The following is a 19728-nucleotide window of genomic DNA, read 5'->3' on the forward strand; positions in this document are numbered from 1 at the left end:
TTGCCACACTGCTGCCAGCAACGTTTCGAGGTGACATGGAAATTGTCTCCCTTACATGGTAATTCATTTGGCTTACTGCTCTGGACCAGGGGTCCCCAACGTGATGCTCATGGGCGCCTTGGTGCCCATTGACATTTTCTTGGCACCCACCAAGTGTTTTTAGATAGTGAGTGGGGGCCACTGCTCCAAACCACCACTTTTAACCACTATACCACACAGGCTCTCAGTCCTTACATTTACAGTAAGAGTCTTCAGGACAACAACAGAATTACAACATGTTCTAGGAACTTTTTATTATGGAATGAGAAATGGTTAGCAATTCATGGAACGGATATGCAAAAAAGATGTCGCAGATGAAATTGCTGATTCATCACTTTGGGAAATGCATACAGTGGATTTCACATTTCTTTGATGATTGCCCGCAAACTAATTTGCCAGTTTTTCCTAAATCCTCAGGGGCAGGGATAGACACACACCAGTTTCTATTTTCAGTTATGCTGGCACAAATTCAGAGGGACTTCTCGAATTCCAGAGGACGCCATCCCAGATTTATACTGGCATCATTTTGCACAAGAGTTTCTCATGAGTCATATATATTAAAAAGCAAAAGAGGCTTTGGAAGACAACCAAAATGGGGATGGGGAGGAGGAAATACAGTAGGAATATTTCATGGATCTGTCTGCGAAATCCAACATGACTGGGTTTTATAGCCTCATGCATTTATGGCACTGATCAGCAACTCTGACTTTGAGTGCATGAGTCAGTGGATGAAGACATAAGAGCAGGAGAAGAATAAAGAATTCTTCAACAGGACCTGAAGGGGAGGAAGAAATTTAGGCAGGAGCTTGAAGGGAAGGGAGGGGTTATTGGGTTTATTGGGCCCGATTTGTTTTTGGTAAACCCGAAATAAGTCATATACCCATACCGGTAAATATGGGTATTCGGCTTATTTCCGGGTTTACAGGAAGAATTCCGGCCCATTTACAGTTTTTTTTTTAAAGCTCCGGGGGGGGGGCATTTTTGGAGGTAGAGCCCCCAAATTCACAGTGTAGCTTGAAGGGACTCTTGTTGCACGACCCCCAAAGTTTGGTGAAGAGTGGGTAAGGGGATACAATTTTATGGGGTCTGGAAGGGGTTGCCTCCCTCCATAGAGAAACAACTTGTGAACTGGGCTAGTATCGTGCTGCAAGAAAGAGCATTGTTGGATGTGAAATGAAAAATAACAGAACTTTATTGCAAAAGACACTGGCGGTCCTTGGTACAAATCTATCTATCTATCTATCTATCTATCTATCTATCTATCTATCTATCTATCTCTACATCTATATCTATCTGTCTATCTCTATCTATACATATATCTACATCTATGTCTGTCTGTCTGTCTGTCTGTCTATCTATCTATCTCTATCTCTATCTATACATATATCTATATCTACATATATCTATCTATCTATCTATCTATCTATCTATCTATCTATCTATGGATTCACATTCTAGCTGTATCTGAAGAAGTGAGCTGTGGCTCACGAAAGCTCATACCCTACCAGAAAATATTTTTGTTAGTCTTTAAGGTGCTACTGGACTCTTGCCCTTTTTGACTATATATCTATCTATCTATCTATCTATCTATCTATCTATCTATCTATCTATCTATATCTATATCTCTACATCCATCTATATATCTATATCTAAATCTATCTACCTATAGCTATATCTATATCACAACAGCATTGCTGGAAACCTTGTGGTTTCTTATGTCAGCTTCTCCAACAATGTAACACACATTTTAAATAAGTCAGTGCTAAATAGAGTCACAAGGTGGCAGCAGAGCGCACCGCTGTTCTTGCATTAGTTCCTTGTTCACTTTATGCCTAAAACAGATCCGGGAAATGTTACTGTTATTAGCAGCCCCAAAAAGGGTTGCCAACCTCCAGGTGGTGGCTGGAGGTCTCTTGGAATTACAACTGATCTCGAGACGATAAGCGATCAGTTACCCTGGAGAAAATGGCTGCTTTGGAAGATAGACTATTTTTAGCATTATACCCCATTGAAGTCCCTGCCCTCTCCAAACACGGCTCTTCTCAGGCTCCTCCCCAAAATCTCCAGGCATTTCTCAGCCTGAACTGGCAACCCTAGCACCAAACCAAGTCACTGGCTGATTTGCTCAGATCAATATATGAACTTCAACTAGGGTTGCCAATCTCCAGGTGGTGGCCAGAGATCTCCAACTATTGCAACTGATCACCAGGTGACAGAGATTAGCCTTAGAAGGGCAGGGTTTGGGGAGGGGAGGGGAGGGACTTCAGCAGGGTAGAATGCCATAGATCCCACCTTCCAAAGTGGCCATTTTCTCCAGGGGAACTGATCTCTATTGGCTGGATCTCTATTGGCTGGAGATCAGTAGTAATCCCAGGAGATCTCCAGCTACTACCTGGAGAGTGGCAACCTTAGTTGCCAGGTATGAGAAAACTATAAAGAACTTGACCAGCAATGACCCTTACTGCTTTTACTGCCTCACCAGGTTTACTTTGACACCAGGCCAATCAATTTCCATAGGATTTATTCAAAGGATATATGCTTAAGACTTTGAGTTAAATTGTTTTCATAATTAAAAATATGGCATAACTGCATTTTATAGAATCATAGAGTTGGATGGGACCACCCCCTGTACAATGCAGGAAATTCACAACTACCTCCCAACCACACACACCCAGTGACCCCTACTTCATGCCCAGAAAATGGCCAAGGTGCCCTCCCTCTCATGATCCACCTAAGGTCATAGAATCAGCATTGCTGACAGATGGCCATCCAGCCTCTGCCTAAAAACCTCCAGGGAAGGAGAGCTTACCACCTCCCAAGGAAGCCTGTTCCACTGAGGAACTGCTCTAACTGTTAGAAAGTTCTTCCTAATGTCTAGACGGAAACTCTTTTGATTTAATTTCAACCCGTTGGTTCTGGTCTGACCTTCTGGGGCAACAGAAAACAACTCGGCACCCTCCTCTATATGACAGCCCTTCAAGTACTTGAAGATGGTTATCATATCCCCTCTCAGTCTTCTCCTCTCCAGACTAAACATACCCAGCTCCTTCAACCTTTCCTCATAGGACTTGGTCTCCAGACCCCTCACCATCTTTGTTGCCCTCATAAGAACATAAGAAAGGCCCTGCTGGATCAGACCAAGGCCCATCAAGTCCAGCAGTCGGTTCACACAGTGGCCAACCAGGTGCCTCCTCTGGGCACATTCCAGCTTGTCTACATCCTCCTTCGATTGCAGTGCCCAAAACTGAACACAGTAATCTAGGTGATTTCTTCTCTCTTTTCACTGAATAGCCTTCTGGGATACTTAAGGGGCACCCTTACCACCAGAGTCTGCTTCCATAGGGCCACCTTTTAAGATGGTTCCATCTTTAGAAATAACAAATCACCAAGCACAAATCAACATGTGGATGCATGTTGTTGGAATGCACCTACAAGCTTACAAACTATGTTCCAGGATATAACTGCAGGGGAAATGGAGGAGGCCTAATGCAGAAAATATTATAGCCACTCTAAAAAAATTAAATTTTTTGGAAATGCCCAGTATCTATGTTTCAAGTCAGGTTTCCAACAGAATCTTTTAACAACTTACAGGTCTTCCTTTGGGTCCTCTCGATCCTCTCGGTCCCTGTGATCCTGGTGGGCCCTGGGTCAACAATTAGAACATACATTCACACACTGTTCTGAAATGCTGCAAAGTCACAGTTTGTATTTAAAAATTCAGGTGGAGGCATTCAAAGTTTTTATTTATTTATTACATTTATAGCCCACCCTCCTTCCCAGCAAGCTGGGGCTCAGAGAGGGTTTGGGGACAAGTGTGCTAATGTGTCAAAATCCATATATATTCAGTATTTACTTTGGGTGCCAGCATCTTTGGGGTTAATTTAGGTACCTCTGGAGCAGAGCTCATTTAATGAGAAGAACTGAGGATTTACTATTTTTTGCCATCTTTCATATTTCTTTTGCATGTGCTTAAAAGCCCACGTGGAAAGCTATTCTTCCCCTGTTACTGAACTTTAGATCATCTGTGATTAAATCAGCATTCGCCACTTTCAGGTGGGACAAAAAATTACATGCAGGCATGCGTAACAAAATCCAGACGGCTGCCTTTGTCCGAGAAAAGCCACCTCAAGAGGAGCAGGAGCATTGGAAGGGGGTACAGAAAGGACTTCCCATTTTCCCTTTTCTACTGTAGTTCTCCCATAAGCTGCTATCATAACCTCAAGCATCCAGTGGGGTTCCAGATGTGTGTTCCTCCTTCCAAACATACACTTGGAACCCTTCCAAGGGGGGAAGCCACAAGAAACAGAAACTCCCAGAAAACTACGTCTTCCCGGATAAAAGTTGAAGGACAAACAGTAAGAAACGAAGAAAGAACGGGCATGCTGTACGAAAGGTCCCCCGTGTAGAAACCAAAAATGATCATCCCGTTGACATTCGCTCTGCAGTAGCAGAAGAATGTAGCAATAACCAACTGCTGCAGACAGATCTGGAAAACGGAGGCTAAAGGAGCTGCAAAAATGTGGCTCAGGGCTAGAAGCATCTTCGGCATTTTTCAATGAGGTAGCGATTACTTACAGCTGGTCCCGCCCGTCCTCTTATACCCGTAACCTACAGAGAGAAGAAAGAATGCGTTAACAACACACCAGGGCTCAATAACGTGTAGGGTTCCCATTTGCCCAGTTATGGCGGGTAATTGCTCACCAATTAACTGGGCTGCTCGCCGCCCCTCAGCTGGTCAGCGGGCGGAAGCAGGCCCAGGGAAGACAGGGGGACCGATCGGCGTCATCTACGCATTGACGTCACTTCCGGTTTATGCGGAAGTGCCAGCATCCTGCTGGGGGGGGGGGATGCTCTAGCACTCGTGAAAAAAAAAACTATGGAAGCCATAGTGGAAACCATAAGAGTTTTTCGTGAGTGCTAGAGCATCCCTGCAGCGCAACGCTGGCACTTTCGCATAAACCAGAAGAGACATCATTGTGTAGATGATGCCAGTCGCAGCCCCCCAGCCCCGACTCCCTAAACCTCCCACCGGTTCTGAGGAGGGACCTGGCAACCCTAATAACTTGTCAAATGTGTTGGTCCTCAAGAATCTGTCTATCTGTGACAGCTTCCACACTGTCAAACTGCATCTCCGAGTCTGCCATGGGAGTTATAACTTTTGCAAATGCCATGGGGGGCAGATTCTGCAGGGGACTGTGGCTCCTCTTCCCCCATGCTGTTCTCAAGAGCTGGAAAATGATGTGGGGGAGAATATGAGCCCCCCTCCATCCCACACACCACAGCTGGATCTGTCCCCCCTGCAACATTTTCAAAAATTCAAAAATAAGCTCTAAAATGGCATTGTGTCCCTGTGGTGGACTCAGAGACGCGATGCTGTCTAGTTTGGCTCTGAGAAAGAAGCGCTGGAAGGGGCCATGGGAAAATGAAAACCTGTGCTAATGATTGGGGTTTTTAAAAGTCTATTTTTCTTCCCCAATGCCACATCAATCTCCTTCTCACACACACAACAAGGACCTCACACTGTGCGCCTAATTTGTTCCTCATCCTTGGACTTCCCCACCCAACCGTACGAGGGCATCAGAGTGTTTGTAAGAAGTCCCTTGAGAAGTCTGCAGATTTAGGGCCTCTTCACACGTTTATTTAGTAATTAATTTTATTAAAACGTTTATATCCCGCCTTTCCTCAGAGGTTCGAGGCTGCTTACAATTATAGTTAAAAACACGTTCAGTTAATACCAAAAACGGCATAGCAAACCCCAAATCTCTTCCCCCGCCTCCTCCCTTTACGCTCAGCCCTTTTGGGTTTTTCCAGTGTAAACCATGAATGTGACAAATAAGTGTTTCTTTGAACGTATATCTTGCAAACTCAGTTGTCAGAGAGCTTGCGGAGTGCATTCTTAGCGGCGCACCCAGACCTTCTGCAGCATAATGTAAGAAATGCTCCAGCAATGTGTTTCGCAGGAATGGAAAACAGAATAACACAGCTGGCTGTGGGCACCTAGAGAGGATCACTAAGTGAACAGTGCACCCTTCGCAATAAATATGGATTTTTACAAGCACTGACCGCTTTAAATCTTCACAAGATCGGTGTTCTTCTCTTATACACATAAACACATGAACACATGGAGCTGTCTTCTACTGAATCAGACCCTTGGTCCATCAAGATCAATATTGTCTACTCAGACCGGCAGCGGCTCTCCAGGGTCTCAGGCAGAGGTCTTTCACATCACCTACTTGCCTAGTCCCTTTAACTGGAGATGCTGGGGATTGAACCTGGGACTTTGTGCATGCCAAGCGGAGGCTCTGCCACTGAGCCATGGCCCCTCTTATTCATTTATTTTGTACTTTTTCACTACACCCTTCCTCTAAGGAACTCACTGTGTTATACATTGTACTCCCCTCCTTTATTTTACCCTCACAGCAACCTTCGTCTCCTCTTACCAGGTGTGGAACTACGGTTATGTGCAGCTGTTTGTGTTACCTCAGAGGAGAATCAGGGAGGGGAAATGTAGCTCCAGAAACAGTTCAAGAAGCAGAAGGGCTGCGTAGACACAATCCCTTATTCTGTCGAAAACGTCCATAAAAGGACGTCTTCCATTCTGCAGAATCCCTTCTCAGAAAATAGCTCAGCAATATCGTGACAATCCTGAATCCTCGCTGCTATTTGAAACTGGTAAAAATCTAATGCTGCTAAAATTCACACTATGTGACTAGCTGTCACGTTATATACTATATTAAATACATACACACATTCACACCCGTAAGCAAAGAACAAATCATACACAAAAACTTACCGCTGGCACAATTCCAGGTTCGCCTTTTTGACCCTGCAGGATAGAGAAGAAAGGTTATCTGGGATGGCAGAACAGAATATCGTATCGTATTAATGAACATTTGCTAAGAAAGTGCCCTTCAGGAATTTGCATTCCACATAAAGCAAATAACAAAACTGGGTTGGATCCTGCTGGCTTTTCCACTTGATCTCGTCCACTTCTCCTTCTCTCTTTTGACACTGTCCCTCGTGGCTCTGACCCACCCAATCCCCAGCAGATCCTTTTTGTGGCTTCCTCTCTCTTTTGTCCGTGGACAATCTAGTAGGACACAGTTGACTTTACAAGAGCTAAGAAGCAAAGGGACTTTCAAGGTGCTTAAAAAACCTTCCACGGCCTGAATAGCCCAGACTTGCCTAACTTGTCAGAGCTAAGGAGCTAAACAGGGTCAGCCCTGGCCAGTACTTGGATGGGATACTACCAAGGAAGTCCAGGGTTGCTATGCAGAGGCAGGCAATGGCGAACCACCTCTGAACATCTCTTGCCTGTGGTCACTACAAATTGGTTGCAACTTGACGGCACTTAATGATTAGTTAGAAAACCCTCAGATATAAGGTTGCCAGATGCCCAGTAATGGCAGGCAATTGCTCGCCAATTAAAGGTGGGTTGCCCACCGCCCCTCAGCTGGCCGTTGGGCACCCCTCATCAGGCCAGCTGAAGGTGGGGATTAACGTCACTCCTGGGTCTACCCCAGAAGTAATGAGGACGTTCTAGCACATTCCTCCAAAAACTCTATGGAAACCATAGAGTTTTTGGAGGAATGTGCTAGAGCATTCCCGTCACTTCCGGGGTAAACCCAGAAGTGACGTTATGCGTGGATCACCCATCCACCCCAGCTCCATCAAAACAAAGCTCCCTCTGGTAGCAAGGGGGGACCTGGCAACCCTACTCAAATATCAGAAAGCAACTACATAAAAAAGGGCCCATTTGGCCCAGGGGTACAACTTCCTGTGTCTCGGTGTCAGCACAAGTAGTTTTGCTGCCACTTTTTTTCACTTCTAAAAAGAATCTTGCAATGTAACTCTGTTCCACAGGGAACACACAGCCTACCAGAAGACCCCCTATCAGCATAAAGAAACAGGAGTCTTGTGTAGGGTTGCCAACCTGCAGGAGGTGGCTGGAGATCTCCTGCTATTACAACTGAACTCCAGGCGACAGAGATCAGTTCCTAGGGTTGCCAGGTCCCTCTTCGCCACCGGTGGCAACAATCGTGGTGGCAAAGTTATACATAAAGAGAGACTTGATTTCTCAGCCACGTCCACCTTAAAAACACAATGCTAAGAGGAGATCGGTGGCATCCGTGGTTAAAAACAGTCAATGAGCACTCTGGCAGGAACAAGCCCATTCATCCTCCACTTGACAAGAAAACGGAAAAGATCTTTAGTCTTCCAAATGGTGCAGGCACCAAGAGAACAGAATGGGAGCAAAACACAAGTCAGAATCATGAGAGAAGAGCTGGCGGCCTTAGCCCTCTTTTCTTTTCAAGCTCCCATGACCCAAAAGTCTTGAGCGGTAAATGGGGAGCCTTTACTGTTTTAAGGAAAATATGGTGGAGAGATACTTGGCCACCGCCAGTGTTGTTCCGGGATCCCTATCCACCAGCAAAAAGGGGACTGTTTTATTTTATTTTTGTTACGTTGGCAGATAATTTAATTAAAACAGGGGTAATCCATTGATCGCCATAAGAACGGTATTGGGGACATCCCAACATCATATGCAACAGTACATCAACTCTCTTCAGATCACATGGACAAAGTTTATCTCAGTAAGATAAGTTATTGTATCTTCCATTTCATGCCCCTGAAGGAGCGGCGTTCAAACGAGTGAGCATAGAAGCTCTGTGATAACAAGGGACTGTTCGATTGCTAAAATAAGCTGGGGTTTGCAGAAATGGAAAGATACCCGAAAATTGGGCAGTGCATACTCTCCGAGCAAGCATTAGAAAACTGGAATAATCTAATTTTTAATATAATTCTCTATGGTTAATATATTCTCTTTTCCCCATACTTAATAAGGTATCCTTAGATGGGCAGCCCTCTTTACTTTGAATGCTGGGAAATATGGATTCCTGATAACTGAACTGCTAGCTTGAGCAGGGAGGAGTCGATAGCCCTCTGCAACATGGAAGCTGATGTGGAGAAAGTTTTCAAACTCACAGAGATTGTTGGGCACAATCCTAGCATCACCACAGCACTGGGCCTTTCACTGGGGTTGTTGGCAGAATTTGGGATCTTCCAACATGCCCTAAAACAACTTTTCCTCCCTCCGTTCCTTTTCTCTACATAACCCCCTGTCTCGTGAGGTGTTGTGGGAAACTCAAAAACTCGCATTCACTATTTTATGATGTTTTGGTTGGTCCTCATAAATAGAGTTGCCAAAGTCCAGGTAATGCAATGCAAAAACAATCCACACAAGGCTCGGTTCTATACATATATTCAAAAGGAGATAGTCAATACAAAACGTGGTGCAAGCAATATCTATAGGTGAGCGACAGTCAAACAAGAGAACATTATACAAAATATACACATAGCCAGTGGATATAAAAGTCTGATTTCCCACTCGGACTCTTGGAAAATCTGTAGGAATTCTTTCCACTTTCGGGACCAGCTCTTACAAAGACTGAAATTATACTGGAAAGTCTTTAAGACTCAAAGAGAAACATTAGACATAGATTTGTTGTATATATTGTTCTTTGACTTGTCTTTTGATATTTTTGTATAATGTTCTCGTTTGACTGTCATTCACCTATAGATATTGCTTGCACCACGTTTTGTATTGACTATCTCCTTTTGAATATATGTATAGAACCGAGCCTTGTGTGGATTGTTTTCGCAAACTCCAGGTGGTGGCTGGAGATCTCCTGGGAGTACAACTGATGTCCAGGCAACAGAGATCAGTTCCCCTGGAGAAAATGGTGGCTTTGGAAGGTGGACTTTATGGCCTTGTACCCCATTGAAGTCTCTCCCCCCTCCAAAGCCCGCCCTTCACAGGCTCCACCCCCAAAATCTCCAGGTATTTCCCTACCTGGAGCTGGCAACCCTACTCATAAATAGGTATTACACTATTGGGAGGGGCGGTCACTTCCATGGACTAGGATTGCCAACTCCAGTTTGGTAAATTCCTGGAGATTTGGGGGGGAAGAGCTTGGGGCAGGTGAAATTTGGGGAGGGGGTGGAGCTCAGCTGAGATGCGACGGCAGAGTCCACCCTGCAAAGCTGCCATTTCGTCCAGGGGGATTGACCTTTGTAGTCTGGAGATCAGTTGTAATTTTGGGAGTTCTCCAGGCCCCACCTAGAGGTTGGTAACCCTACGCTGGAGGCTACTGACAATTTTTCTCTAAGAAGCCTCTGTTATTGTTTTGAAGCTACTGAAAAAGATTTAGGACATTTCTGGCCTTTGTTTGTCCAGTATGGTGAATCTGTCACATAAAGTCAGAGGAGGGATATTTATGTCACCTTTAACGGCCTCCTGGAGCATCTTTGCCATGCTTTGTAAAGGGCATCTAATAACGGATGGAAACTCATTTATGGGACTGACAGAGGACACTAAATAAAAAATTATCGAACTCACCTTCCTTCCTCTACCTGCAAAAAGAAGAACAAAGCAACAAGATCAATGAGCGCAGAAGTTTCCTACCGCTCGTACACACAGCATGCAAGAGGAATTGTCTCGTGACACAGAGCACAACATTAACGCATTATTTAGAATGGTATCACATACAAAGTGACCGTTAGCCATGCCAGCAGAGGGTGATTCTGTGCCTCTCCGTTCTTATTAAAATAGAGTTCCCAACTGCCCACTGACAATGGGCAATTGCCTGCCAACTCATTGGGCTAACCGCCGCCCTCTAGCTGGCTGGCGAGCAGAAGTAGACCAGCTGGGGAGGGGGGGTGGCAATCTACATGTGCCACGAATGTACGCCACGCCACCATCGCTTCTGGGTTACCCCAGATGTGCTGGCGGCACTCTAGAAATCCCCCCTAGAGTTTTCAGAGGGAACTGCTAGAGCATCCTAGACCCGCGCTCGCATGGCACTTATGGGGTAAACCCGGAAGTGGTGCTATCACGCCGCTCCTCGGCCCCGCAGAGATTAAGCTCCCAAGGCCAGGAAGGATCTGGCAACCCTGTATTAAGGTCAGGCAGAGGAGAGTATGCCACAGGGACCACACTGAGGAAAAGCACTATCAGTAGTGTGAAGATGGGCTTCACCAGTGGTGACATTCATATATCGATCATGTTTTTGCTTACTAGCTTTGATCCCTATCATTCCTCCAAGGGGTTCAGGGGCTGTTTACATAATGGTACTGTCCTTTATCATTACAACAATCATGTGATTTAGCTTAGCCTGAGAGGAAGCCGCTTGTCCACTACATGAGCTTCAAGATTAGGGGCCACCCCTAGTACACTACATCCTTCTGGCTCTGGAAGTGAATGAATTTGGTTCAAAGCATTATAGGTCTTTTGTGCCCCTCCAATGACTCTGGGTTTTTGTGTTGATTATGCATGCTGTTTTCGACCATCAGAGGTCACCTCGCTCTCCACCTGTTTTCCCATGTTTTGCTTATGTTTTCTGAGACCTGTTTTATTTCAAATTTGGAAACGAGGGCAAAAAGCAGGGAAACGCAGGGGAGGAGGCCCAGCATTGGTGTCATTCCGACAATTGTGTCAACCCAAAATAGGCTATTATGGATTTATTTTTACCCCTTGTTCTGTTAGCACTTCGACGCACTCTTACCAATGGCACCTTCGAAACCATTTCGGGCACTGTTCGGGCACACTGGGCAGCATTCTCCAGGGGGCACCTGGGGGCTTTCACATTCCAAAACGTCGGGACATTGGATCTCATCGCACAGAATGGCTCCGCTGTCGCAAACACAAATCTGGCATGGCGATGGTTTCCATATGTCCCGGTTCAGGTACACGTTTCCATTCTGAGTGCAGGCAACGTCTTCGACATCAAGTTCTGGAAGGGGGGGGGAACAGCAGAGAAGAATCATGTAAATGCCTTCATGTGGGAATTATTCAAGAAAGCTTTTTGCTCAGGTAAACAGGACTGCATGGTCATAAAATGATTAGAACGCTGCATTGGTCAAGGATAGAGACTGGCCTATACTCCTGTATTACTAGAATCATAGAGTTGGAAGGGCCCAACAGGGTCATCTAGTCCAGCCCCCTGCACAATGCAGGAAATTCACAATGGTCCCCACACACACCCAGTGACCCCCTACTCCATGCCCAGAAGATGGCAAAAACTAATCTTCCAGGATCTCTGGGCCAATCTAGCTTGGAAGAAAATTGCTTCCTGACCCCAAAGTGGCGATCGGCCACTTTGGGAATATAAGAAAGGGCCACGAGAGCCAAACACCGGCACAACCCTTCCTGCCCTTCCTCTCAAGATCTGCCTAAGTTCACAGAATCAGCATTGCTGTCAGATGGCCCTTTAGCCTCTGCTTCAAAACCTCCAAAGGAGAGTCGACCACCTCCTGAGGAAGCCAGTTCCACTGAAGAACCGCTCTGTCAGAAAGTTCTTCTTAATGTTTAGCCAGAAACTCTTTTAATTTCAACCCGTTGGTTCTGGTCCGATTACCTATCATTATAAGTATGCCGCAGAGTAGGTAGTTTCTACACCACTTATTTATTTATTTATTTATTTATTTGTGTTATTTATAGTCCGCCTTTCTCACTGGGACACGAGGTGGATTCATATTTGAAGGCTCATGCGTAGTTTCAGCTCTGTTTGAAATTCGTTTTCAGATTTCTGTAGCCCAAACCCTATTGTACTGTTCATCAGATGTCCCATCCTGTTGATTGCATTTGGTTTACACTACATAATTCCCCTTGAGTTTCAGAGAGAAAGGCAGATTATTCACAACCAAAATCAACAAATAAGTATGACATTTGATACAAAGAGCTTGTGAACCCCCTCCCCAAAAAAACCAATGCTTTAGAAGTCATTTGTTTATTTGCAATGCTGGGTATGCTCAATAAATTTAGAACATTTTCTGGGGGTGGGGGAACAATTTAAAAGTGAATGTTGCTATTCTTTGGGGTTGGTTTAAAGCAAGGGCAACCTAGTAGAGGAAGGTTATAATCAAAAAGAACAATTGAATAATGAGGGATGCTGCTTGAGAAAGAAGCAGCCCAGAACTCTAGAAGCATAACTCAAAAGGTCCTGATACTTGTGGAAACCAGTCTAGTGTCTGAAGCAGAGGAGGTTTATTGGGTGATCTTAGCATTCTGGAGAAGGGTTACCAGTTATCAATGGAGTGTTATTTTTGCTATTTTCTGCTGGAGCAATTCACAGCTAGGGCTATACATATAGGCTTTACCGAGCTGAAAATAAACCCAAAATAAGCCGCTTCAGCTTTTCCTGGGTTTAATTTCAGCTGAATGGGGAAAAGGGGAATCTCTGCAAAGCCAGGTAGCCACTTCCCGAATAACCCAAATACAGTCCACAATAGCCATGCAGATTAGCCTTGGATTACACACGTTAACAGATCACTTCAGGATACAATGGTTCCACATTAACATACCACACCCTCATTAGCACATTATCTTGATACTTACAGGACAATGATTTGCACATTACCTTTAATACTTTGCAGGACAATGACTCAGCTCAAACCCAACCCCCCCTTCTGACTATATATTACTCTTCCTACAGACTTGACACTGAGAGACACTGTCCTTCAGTGTTACTCCTCTGAAGATGCCTGCCACAGCTGCGGGTGAAACGTCAGGAAAGAAAATACCAAGACCACGGTCATACAGCCCAGATAACCTACAAGAACCAACCCGAATAGATGTTCGGTTTTTTTGGGTTTGGCTATTCCCCTTTAAATCTGAGCTCTGCAGGGTGGTCAGGAAGCTGCACAGGGAGGACTTCAATAAGATCCATGCGGGCAGCGAACAGAACACTTCGCTGCCTTCCTATCTGTGCTAAAAAAAAATTGGCATTTTTTGGGTTTGGGTTTATTAACCCAAAACCTTTTGAAAAATCCGGGTTTTCTGGATATTTTTTTTGAAAATTTTCAGGTTTAATAAACCTGAACTCGAAAAAATACTGGAAAAAATCAGTGCACAGCCTTATACACAACTGATAAGGTGCTATTTCAAAGACTTTGTTTAGCTAGGGTTGCCATCCTTCAGGTAGGGCCAAGGGTTCTCCTGGTATTTCAGCTGATCTCCAGAGTATAGAGATCAGTTCATCTGGAGAATGTGGTAGATTTGGAGGGTGGACTCTTTGCCATCACATCCCCTCTGAGGTCCCTCCCCTCCTTGAACTCTGCCCTCCCCAAGCTCCGCTCCCAAATCTCCAGGAATTTCCCAGGCCAGAGCTGGAAACCCTATAGTCAGTACTTCAAATTGGAATCAGGGCAGCATCTGGGGGGGGGGGCACACAGCACCCCGATGTACCTGTGATGCTCTCGTCTGCACAAGTGGCCCAGCACAGTTTTCTCCTGCACACCGATGAACCATTTTCCTTAGCGTACAAATACCAAACCCCTTGGGCAATGGAGCGGTAGAAATGAGGTGTGCAAATAAATCTTACAAAGTTTCCTGAGAGAGAATCCAGTCATATAAACAGCACACAATTCTGGTCAAACAGAGCATACAAACAGTTTCCTGATTAAGCTGGTGGAATCATTTAATGGGCAATGGATTCCACTACAACCTCCAGCATAGAGATCCCATCGGGCTTGATCTGAGTCCTAGAGACCTATGGCAGTTTTCCTTCAAGCTCTTACCCTTGGGGGTATAGTGAGGGAAAGCTCCCAAATCCACAATCAGCAACTTTAACAATAAAGTCAGTTTGGGTACCCACATCATTAAGTCTCTGTTCTTCAAAACACGTTGATAATCATGCAAATATAGTACAAATTGAGTCACTATCCGAACAGCCAATCAAAACCTATGCAGTGCTTTTATTTTAATTTCTTTTGTTGGAACTTGGAGTACCTCAAAGCCAGTAGCACGCAACCTATAGAAATGATTTTACGTGCATCGACTGTGTTGATATTATGGCAAACATCTAGCGGGGGCTTCTGCCCCAAAGTAAGGATTTTGTTTCTTTTTACACTCCATTGTATTTGGACTGCTGTTTCGGTTCTCTGCATTTCATGCTTGGTTTTGTAGCTTCGTTTGTAATAAACATATGTATGGTTTTATACGCAATGCCATGTTTCATTGGTTTGTGGTCCTTCGAGTCAGACATTAATATATTTCATTTTATGGCTTTTCATTCAACAACTCGCTGAAAGGAAAACTTATGTTTGAGACACAATGCCAATGTTGAGATGCATAGAATCATAGAGTTGGAAGGGGCCACAATGGTCACCTAGTCCAGCCCCCTGCACAGGTAATGCAGGTAATTCACAACTACCTCCCACCCACACACACAGTGACCCCTACTCCATGCCCAGAAGATGGCCAAGATGCCCTCCCTCTAATCATCTGCCTAGGGTCATAGAATTAGCATTGGTGACAGATGGCTATCTAGCCTCTGCTTAAAAACCTCCAGAGAAAAAGCACTTACCACCTCCCGAGGAAGCCTGTTCCACTGAGGAACCGCTCTACCTGTTAGAAAATTCTTCCTAATGTCTAGATGGAAACTCTTTTGATTTAATTTCAACCGGCTGGTTCTGGTCTGACCTTCTGGGGCAACAGAAAACAGCTCAGCACCCTCCTCTATATGACAGCCCTTCAAGTATTTGAAGATGGTTATCATATCCCCTCTCAATCTTCTCCTCTTCAGGCTAAACGTACCCAGCTCCTTCAACCTTGCCTCATAGGACTTGGTCTCCAGCCCCCTCACCATCTTTGTTGCCCTCCTCTGCACACGTTCCAGCGTGTCTACATCTTTCTTAAATATGCAAGGTGATATAAAGTGTGTGATTCCGGATGCCCCATCTCATGGGTGCACCTGACATGTTTGTAGGAAATTGCATATGAATTGCTGGTTGCATGCAGGGCTTCAAGGTTCCCAACAGTTCTGGCTCTGCCCTCCCCAACACACACACCTGCAACAATTATTATTACTAACAATAAGTGCATTTTTACAATCGGAAAATTGAAATGCAGTGATTTCACAAGATCAAACAGAATTGGAACCCTGACTGACTTCCATCTCCCATTCTACCTTCTAACCACTGGATTGCACCAATTCCAAAAATTGATTACTTGGACAAATTCATTTAAACAATTTACCAAACAAGGCATCCAAACAAAAGCATTCACATATACAGGGGAGAAAACAGATTCCTTTCAAATCCAGAACAAATAGAATATATGTTGTATGTGTTAAGTGCCGTCAAATAGCTTCTGACTCATGGCGACCCTATGAATCAATGTCCTCCAGTACGTTCTATCTTTAACAGCCTTGCTCAGATCTTGCAAACTGAAGGCTGTGGCTTCCTTTATAGTCAATCTATCTGTTGTTGGGTCTTCCTCTTTTCCTGCTGCCTTCAGCTTTTCCTAGCATAACATGAATATATGTTACCCTTCAGGAAACTAACTGAAAATGTAAAATATTCCCAGAAGCAAAACGGTTAGTGGTAAATGGCTACATTTGGAGGGACAATATTTACTAACACCAGGTGAAAATGAAAGGGTGAGAGCTACTTTTCTGCACATTATTCTAAAGAAAAGTGCAACCAGGGTGGACATTTCCCCAAAAAATATTTTAATGGACACTACCCAGAATGTTACATGCTTTGACCCCTCATCAATTTCCATGGGACCTGATGCTTGTTCACCATGTACTTTCTTCTCAGAGACAAAGCAGGAATTCGTTCCTCTTCTCCACTCATCCCGATCTCCTCGCCAGGAGGAATACATAAGGGATTTTCCAATGTTATTTCAACACGATCCTCTCCTCACTCTGGGAAGTTAAAGCAGAAAAGAGCCAGGATTGGAATGACTGCAGGATCTTCTGGCTTGTGCTTTCGCTCCTCCCATGCAGTGAGGAGATCGAGGAGGGGAACATGCAAGGCCTTGGGTCTATTCTCTTCTCACAGGGATAGTAAACGCCCGAGGAAGTCCTGAGGCTGCCCTACCATTCCCTGGACTGAGGCCCTATACTGCAAGACGAGGAAGTTTAAAGATCACGAAACATGACACGGTGTCAGCTGACTCGTAATGCAAACCAGATGTGGAGAGAGTCATGCAAGCATTGTGCATGAGCACGAGGGAAGATTTCAACTTTGCGTCTCAATTCAAGAAAAGTTATTCTGCCAATGTCAAAGCAAAGAGAAAGGAAACAGATGTGGCATTAACTGTTACCTACCGGCACTCTCCTCTCTGGTTCCTGAAACAACATTGATCTTCTAGCCTCATTGTTTAAGGTTTTGGGGCTTAAAATGAGTTGAAAAAAGTGTGGTTTGCCTCTACACCTTAGGGGGAAATGTTGCCAGCATGAAAGGAAGACAGGCCCACTGTGTGACACATACTTGGAATAGTGTGAAAGCTACTCACGGCTCCTTTATGCGCCTGACATAACACACTGTCTGAAAGGCATCAGCAGCCTCTTTCCCCAGACATGCAGCATATGGTTCTACCTGGCAGACCAGGGATTTGAACCTAGGACTCCCAGATCTTATTCCAACACTCTTAACCACTATGCAACGCTGACTCCAGAAGGGGTGTATAAAGTAACTATACCATTTGAGTACAGTCGAGTTAAGTGGTAATCTTCCTTTTTGCTTTAGAAACAGAGGCAAGATAAAAAATGTCTGATGGTGCAGAATAAAGCAAAAATAGATTTTATTACTCAGTTTAAATCCTTAAAATTCCCTATGTATTTCACCAAGAGGCTTGTTCAGAGGAATCCGTTAGTCTTGTTGTGATCTTCCAAAAAGAGTACAAGATCAGTAGCCACACATAGAGAATTTGGGGAATTTTAACGTAGTAATAAATTTTTACTTTATTCCGCACCATCGGCCTGGGTCTTATTTTTATCTCCTAGTGACTGGTGCGGCCGTTTTATTTCTCCTTGCAAGATAAAGGTATACAAAGTATGTGACGTTTTATAGTTCCAGCAACCAGTCACGTGTAAGAACAATTAAAACATTAAAAATATGTATGTAAAAAAAACGAGCGAGCTCATCATTTCCCCTCGTACGAGGCTGTTACAACTGGCAACATTAGCTCCTTTTGAAAGCAAAAGGTTAATATTCATGATTCAAATAAGTGAGCTCAGTCTCAGGGAATCACTTTGTGGATACTTTGACAGCGATGTAAAAAAATTCAATGCGTAACCAGTAGATGGCAGACAAAGTCACCTAATTCCCAGATATTATCCTCGCCCAGCTAACAAAGTAAGACCCCAGGATTTCATTCGCTTGGACTTATTTGGGATCAGGTTTGTCTTGGATTCTGACACCCCACCAAAGGAATTTCTCTGAGTAAATTTTCTTCTCATCTCTGCAGAAGGAAAATAAGTAGTGTGCCTGCGGTTTTAAAATAGACCCTGCAGCGGCACCTTTATACTTGCGCTGGTGAACGAATTTGACATTGGAAAATCCACATCCACTCCCTCGGAGTCCTACCCGCTGGCTTTTTACCAAGATGACTAAATCGCAGCTCGTGAAAATTGCTGTGCAGATGAGGAATGGAGGAGAGAGGAGAACAGAATTCCCAGGGCGGATTCTCTTCTTGAGAACATTCTCCAGCAGCAGGATATTGTAATAATAATGTCTTTTTAACACTTCTCTCTTTCTCTCTCTGTCCTTGTGAGTTTCTTGATAGCACTGTCATGTTGTTTCATCAGGACTGAGATCGCCAATGAAAATTCAGTCTTGTGCACGTATGAAATTTCGTACACACAACACAGTTTGGGGTGTGCTTCCTTTTTTTCTTCTCGCACTGGAAAAGCAGCCAATATTTTTACAGCACTGCGCAAAGTAGAGTTGCAGCCTTCATTCGACTTAGAAGTCAAAGGGTTTACAAGGGCGAAGCTCTCTTTAAGAAAGCACCTGGGAGTCCTTGAACTAGACCCAGAATGCCTTTCACGTGGCCTAAGTAAATCTAAACAGCCACCGCGCATGCAACATGAAATGACCCTTGAGTCACATCCCCGATCCCTCTGACTCATCCTGACATTTTGCAAGAAAATACTTCTTTGCGGTCAAGAGAACCTTTGAGTCCACTGGAAGGAAATACTCCCCCCCCCCCCGCCACATTCTTGTATTTTGCAGCCCCCTTGTTTGACCTAAAGCCCCTCGACAGCTTCTCACTGAAAACATTTGAGCCCTGAAGGCACAATGGAACATAAGAAAAACCACGCTGGATCAGACCGAGGCCCATCGAGTCCAGCAGTCTGTTCACACAGTGGCCAACCAGGTGCCTCTAGGAAGCCCACAAGCAAGACGACTGCAGCAGCACCATCCTGCCTGCACTCCACGGCACCTAATATCATAGGCATGCTCCCCTGATCCTGGAGAGAATACGTATCCATCATGACTAGTATTCATAAGAACATAAGAAAGGCCATGCTGGATTAGACCAAGGTCCATCAAGTCCAGCAGTCTGTTCACACCGTGGCCAACCAGGTGCCTCTAGGAAGCCCACAAACAAGACGGCTGCAGCAGCACTATCCTGCCTGTATTCCACAGCCCCTCATATAAAAGGCATGCTCCTTTGAGGATAGTATCCATTTTACCAGTAGCCATGGATAGTCCTATCCTCCATGAACATGTCCACTCTCCTGTTAAAGCCTTCCAAGTTGGCAGCCATCACTACCTCCTGGGGCAGGGAGTTCCACAATTTAACTAGGCATTGTGTGAAGAAATACTTCCTTTTCTCTGTTTTGAATCTCTCCCCCTCCAGCTTCAGCAGAAGCCCCCGTGTTCTAGGATTATGAG

The 19728-nt window shown here is 44.7% G+C and overlaps 1 protein-coding gene across 1 annotated transcript in view; it reads right to left on the reverse strand.

Moving 5' to 3' along the window:
• COL5A2 (collagen type V alpha 2 chain) overlaps positions 1-19728 on the reverse strand; it is a 145959-nt gene that overhangs the window by 67424 nt on the left and 58807 nt on the right. The window contains exons 2-6 of the mRNA XM_056861227.1: positions 11604-11831; positions 10439-10452; positions 6833-6865; positions 4615-4647; positions 3629-3682 (exon numbers count right to left, since the gene is read on the reverse strand). Coding sequence (XP_056717205.1) covers positions 3629-3682; positions 4615-4647; positions 6833-6865; positions 10439-10452; positions 11604-11831 — 362 coding nt within the window. The remainder of the gene's footprint in view (positions 1-3628; positions 3683-4614; positions 4648-6832; positions 6866-10438; positions 10453-11603; positions 11832-19728) is intronic.

Source organism: Euleptes europaea, chromosome 15, assembly GCF_029931775.1.
Source record: "Euleptes europaea isolate rEulEur1 chromosome 15, rEulEur1.hap1, whole genome shotgun sequence".
In the NCBI taxonomy this organism is placed as follows: Eukaryota; Metazoa; Chordata; class Lepidosauria; order Squamata; family Sphaerodactylidae; genus Euleptes; species Euleptes europaea.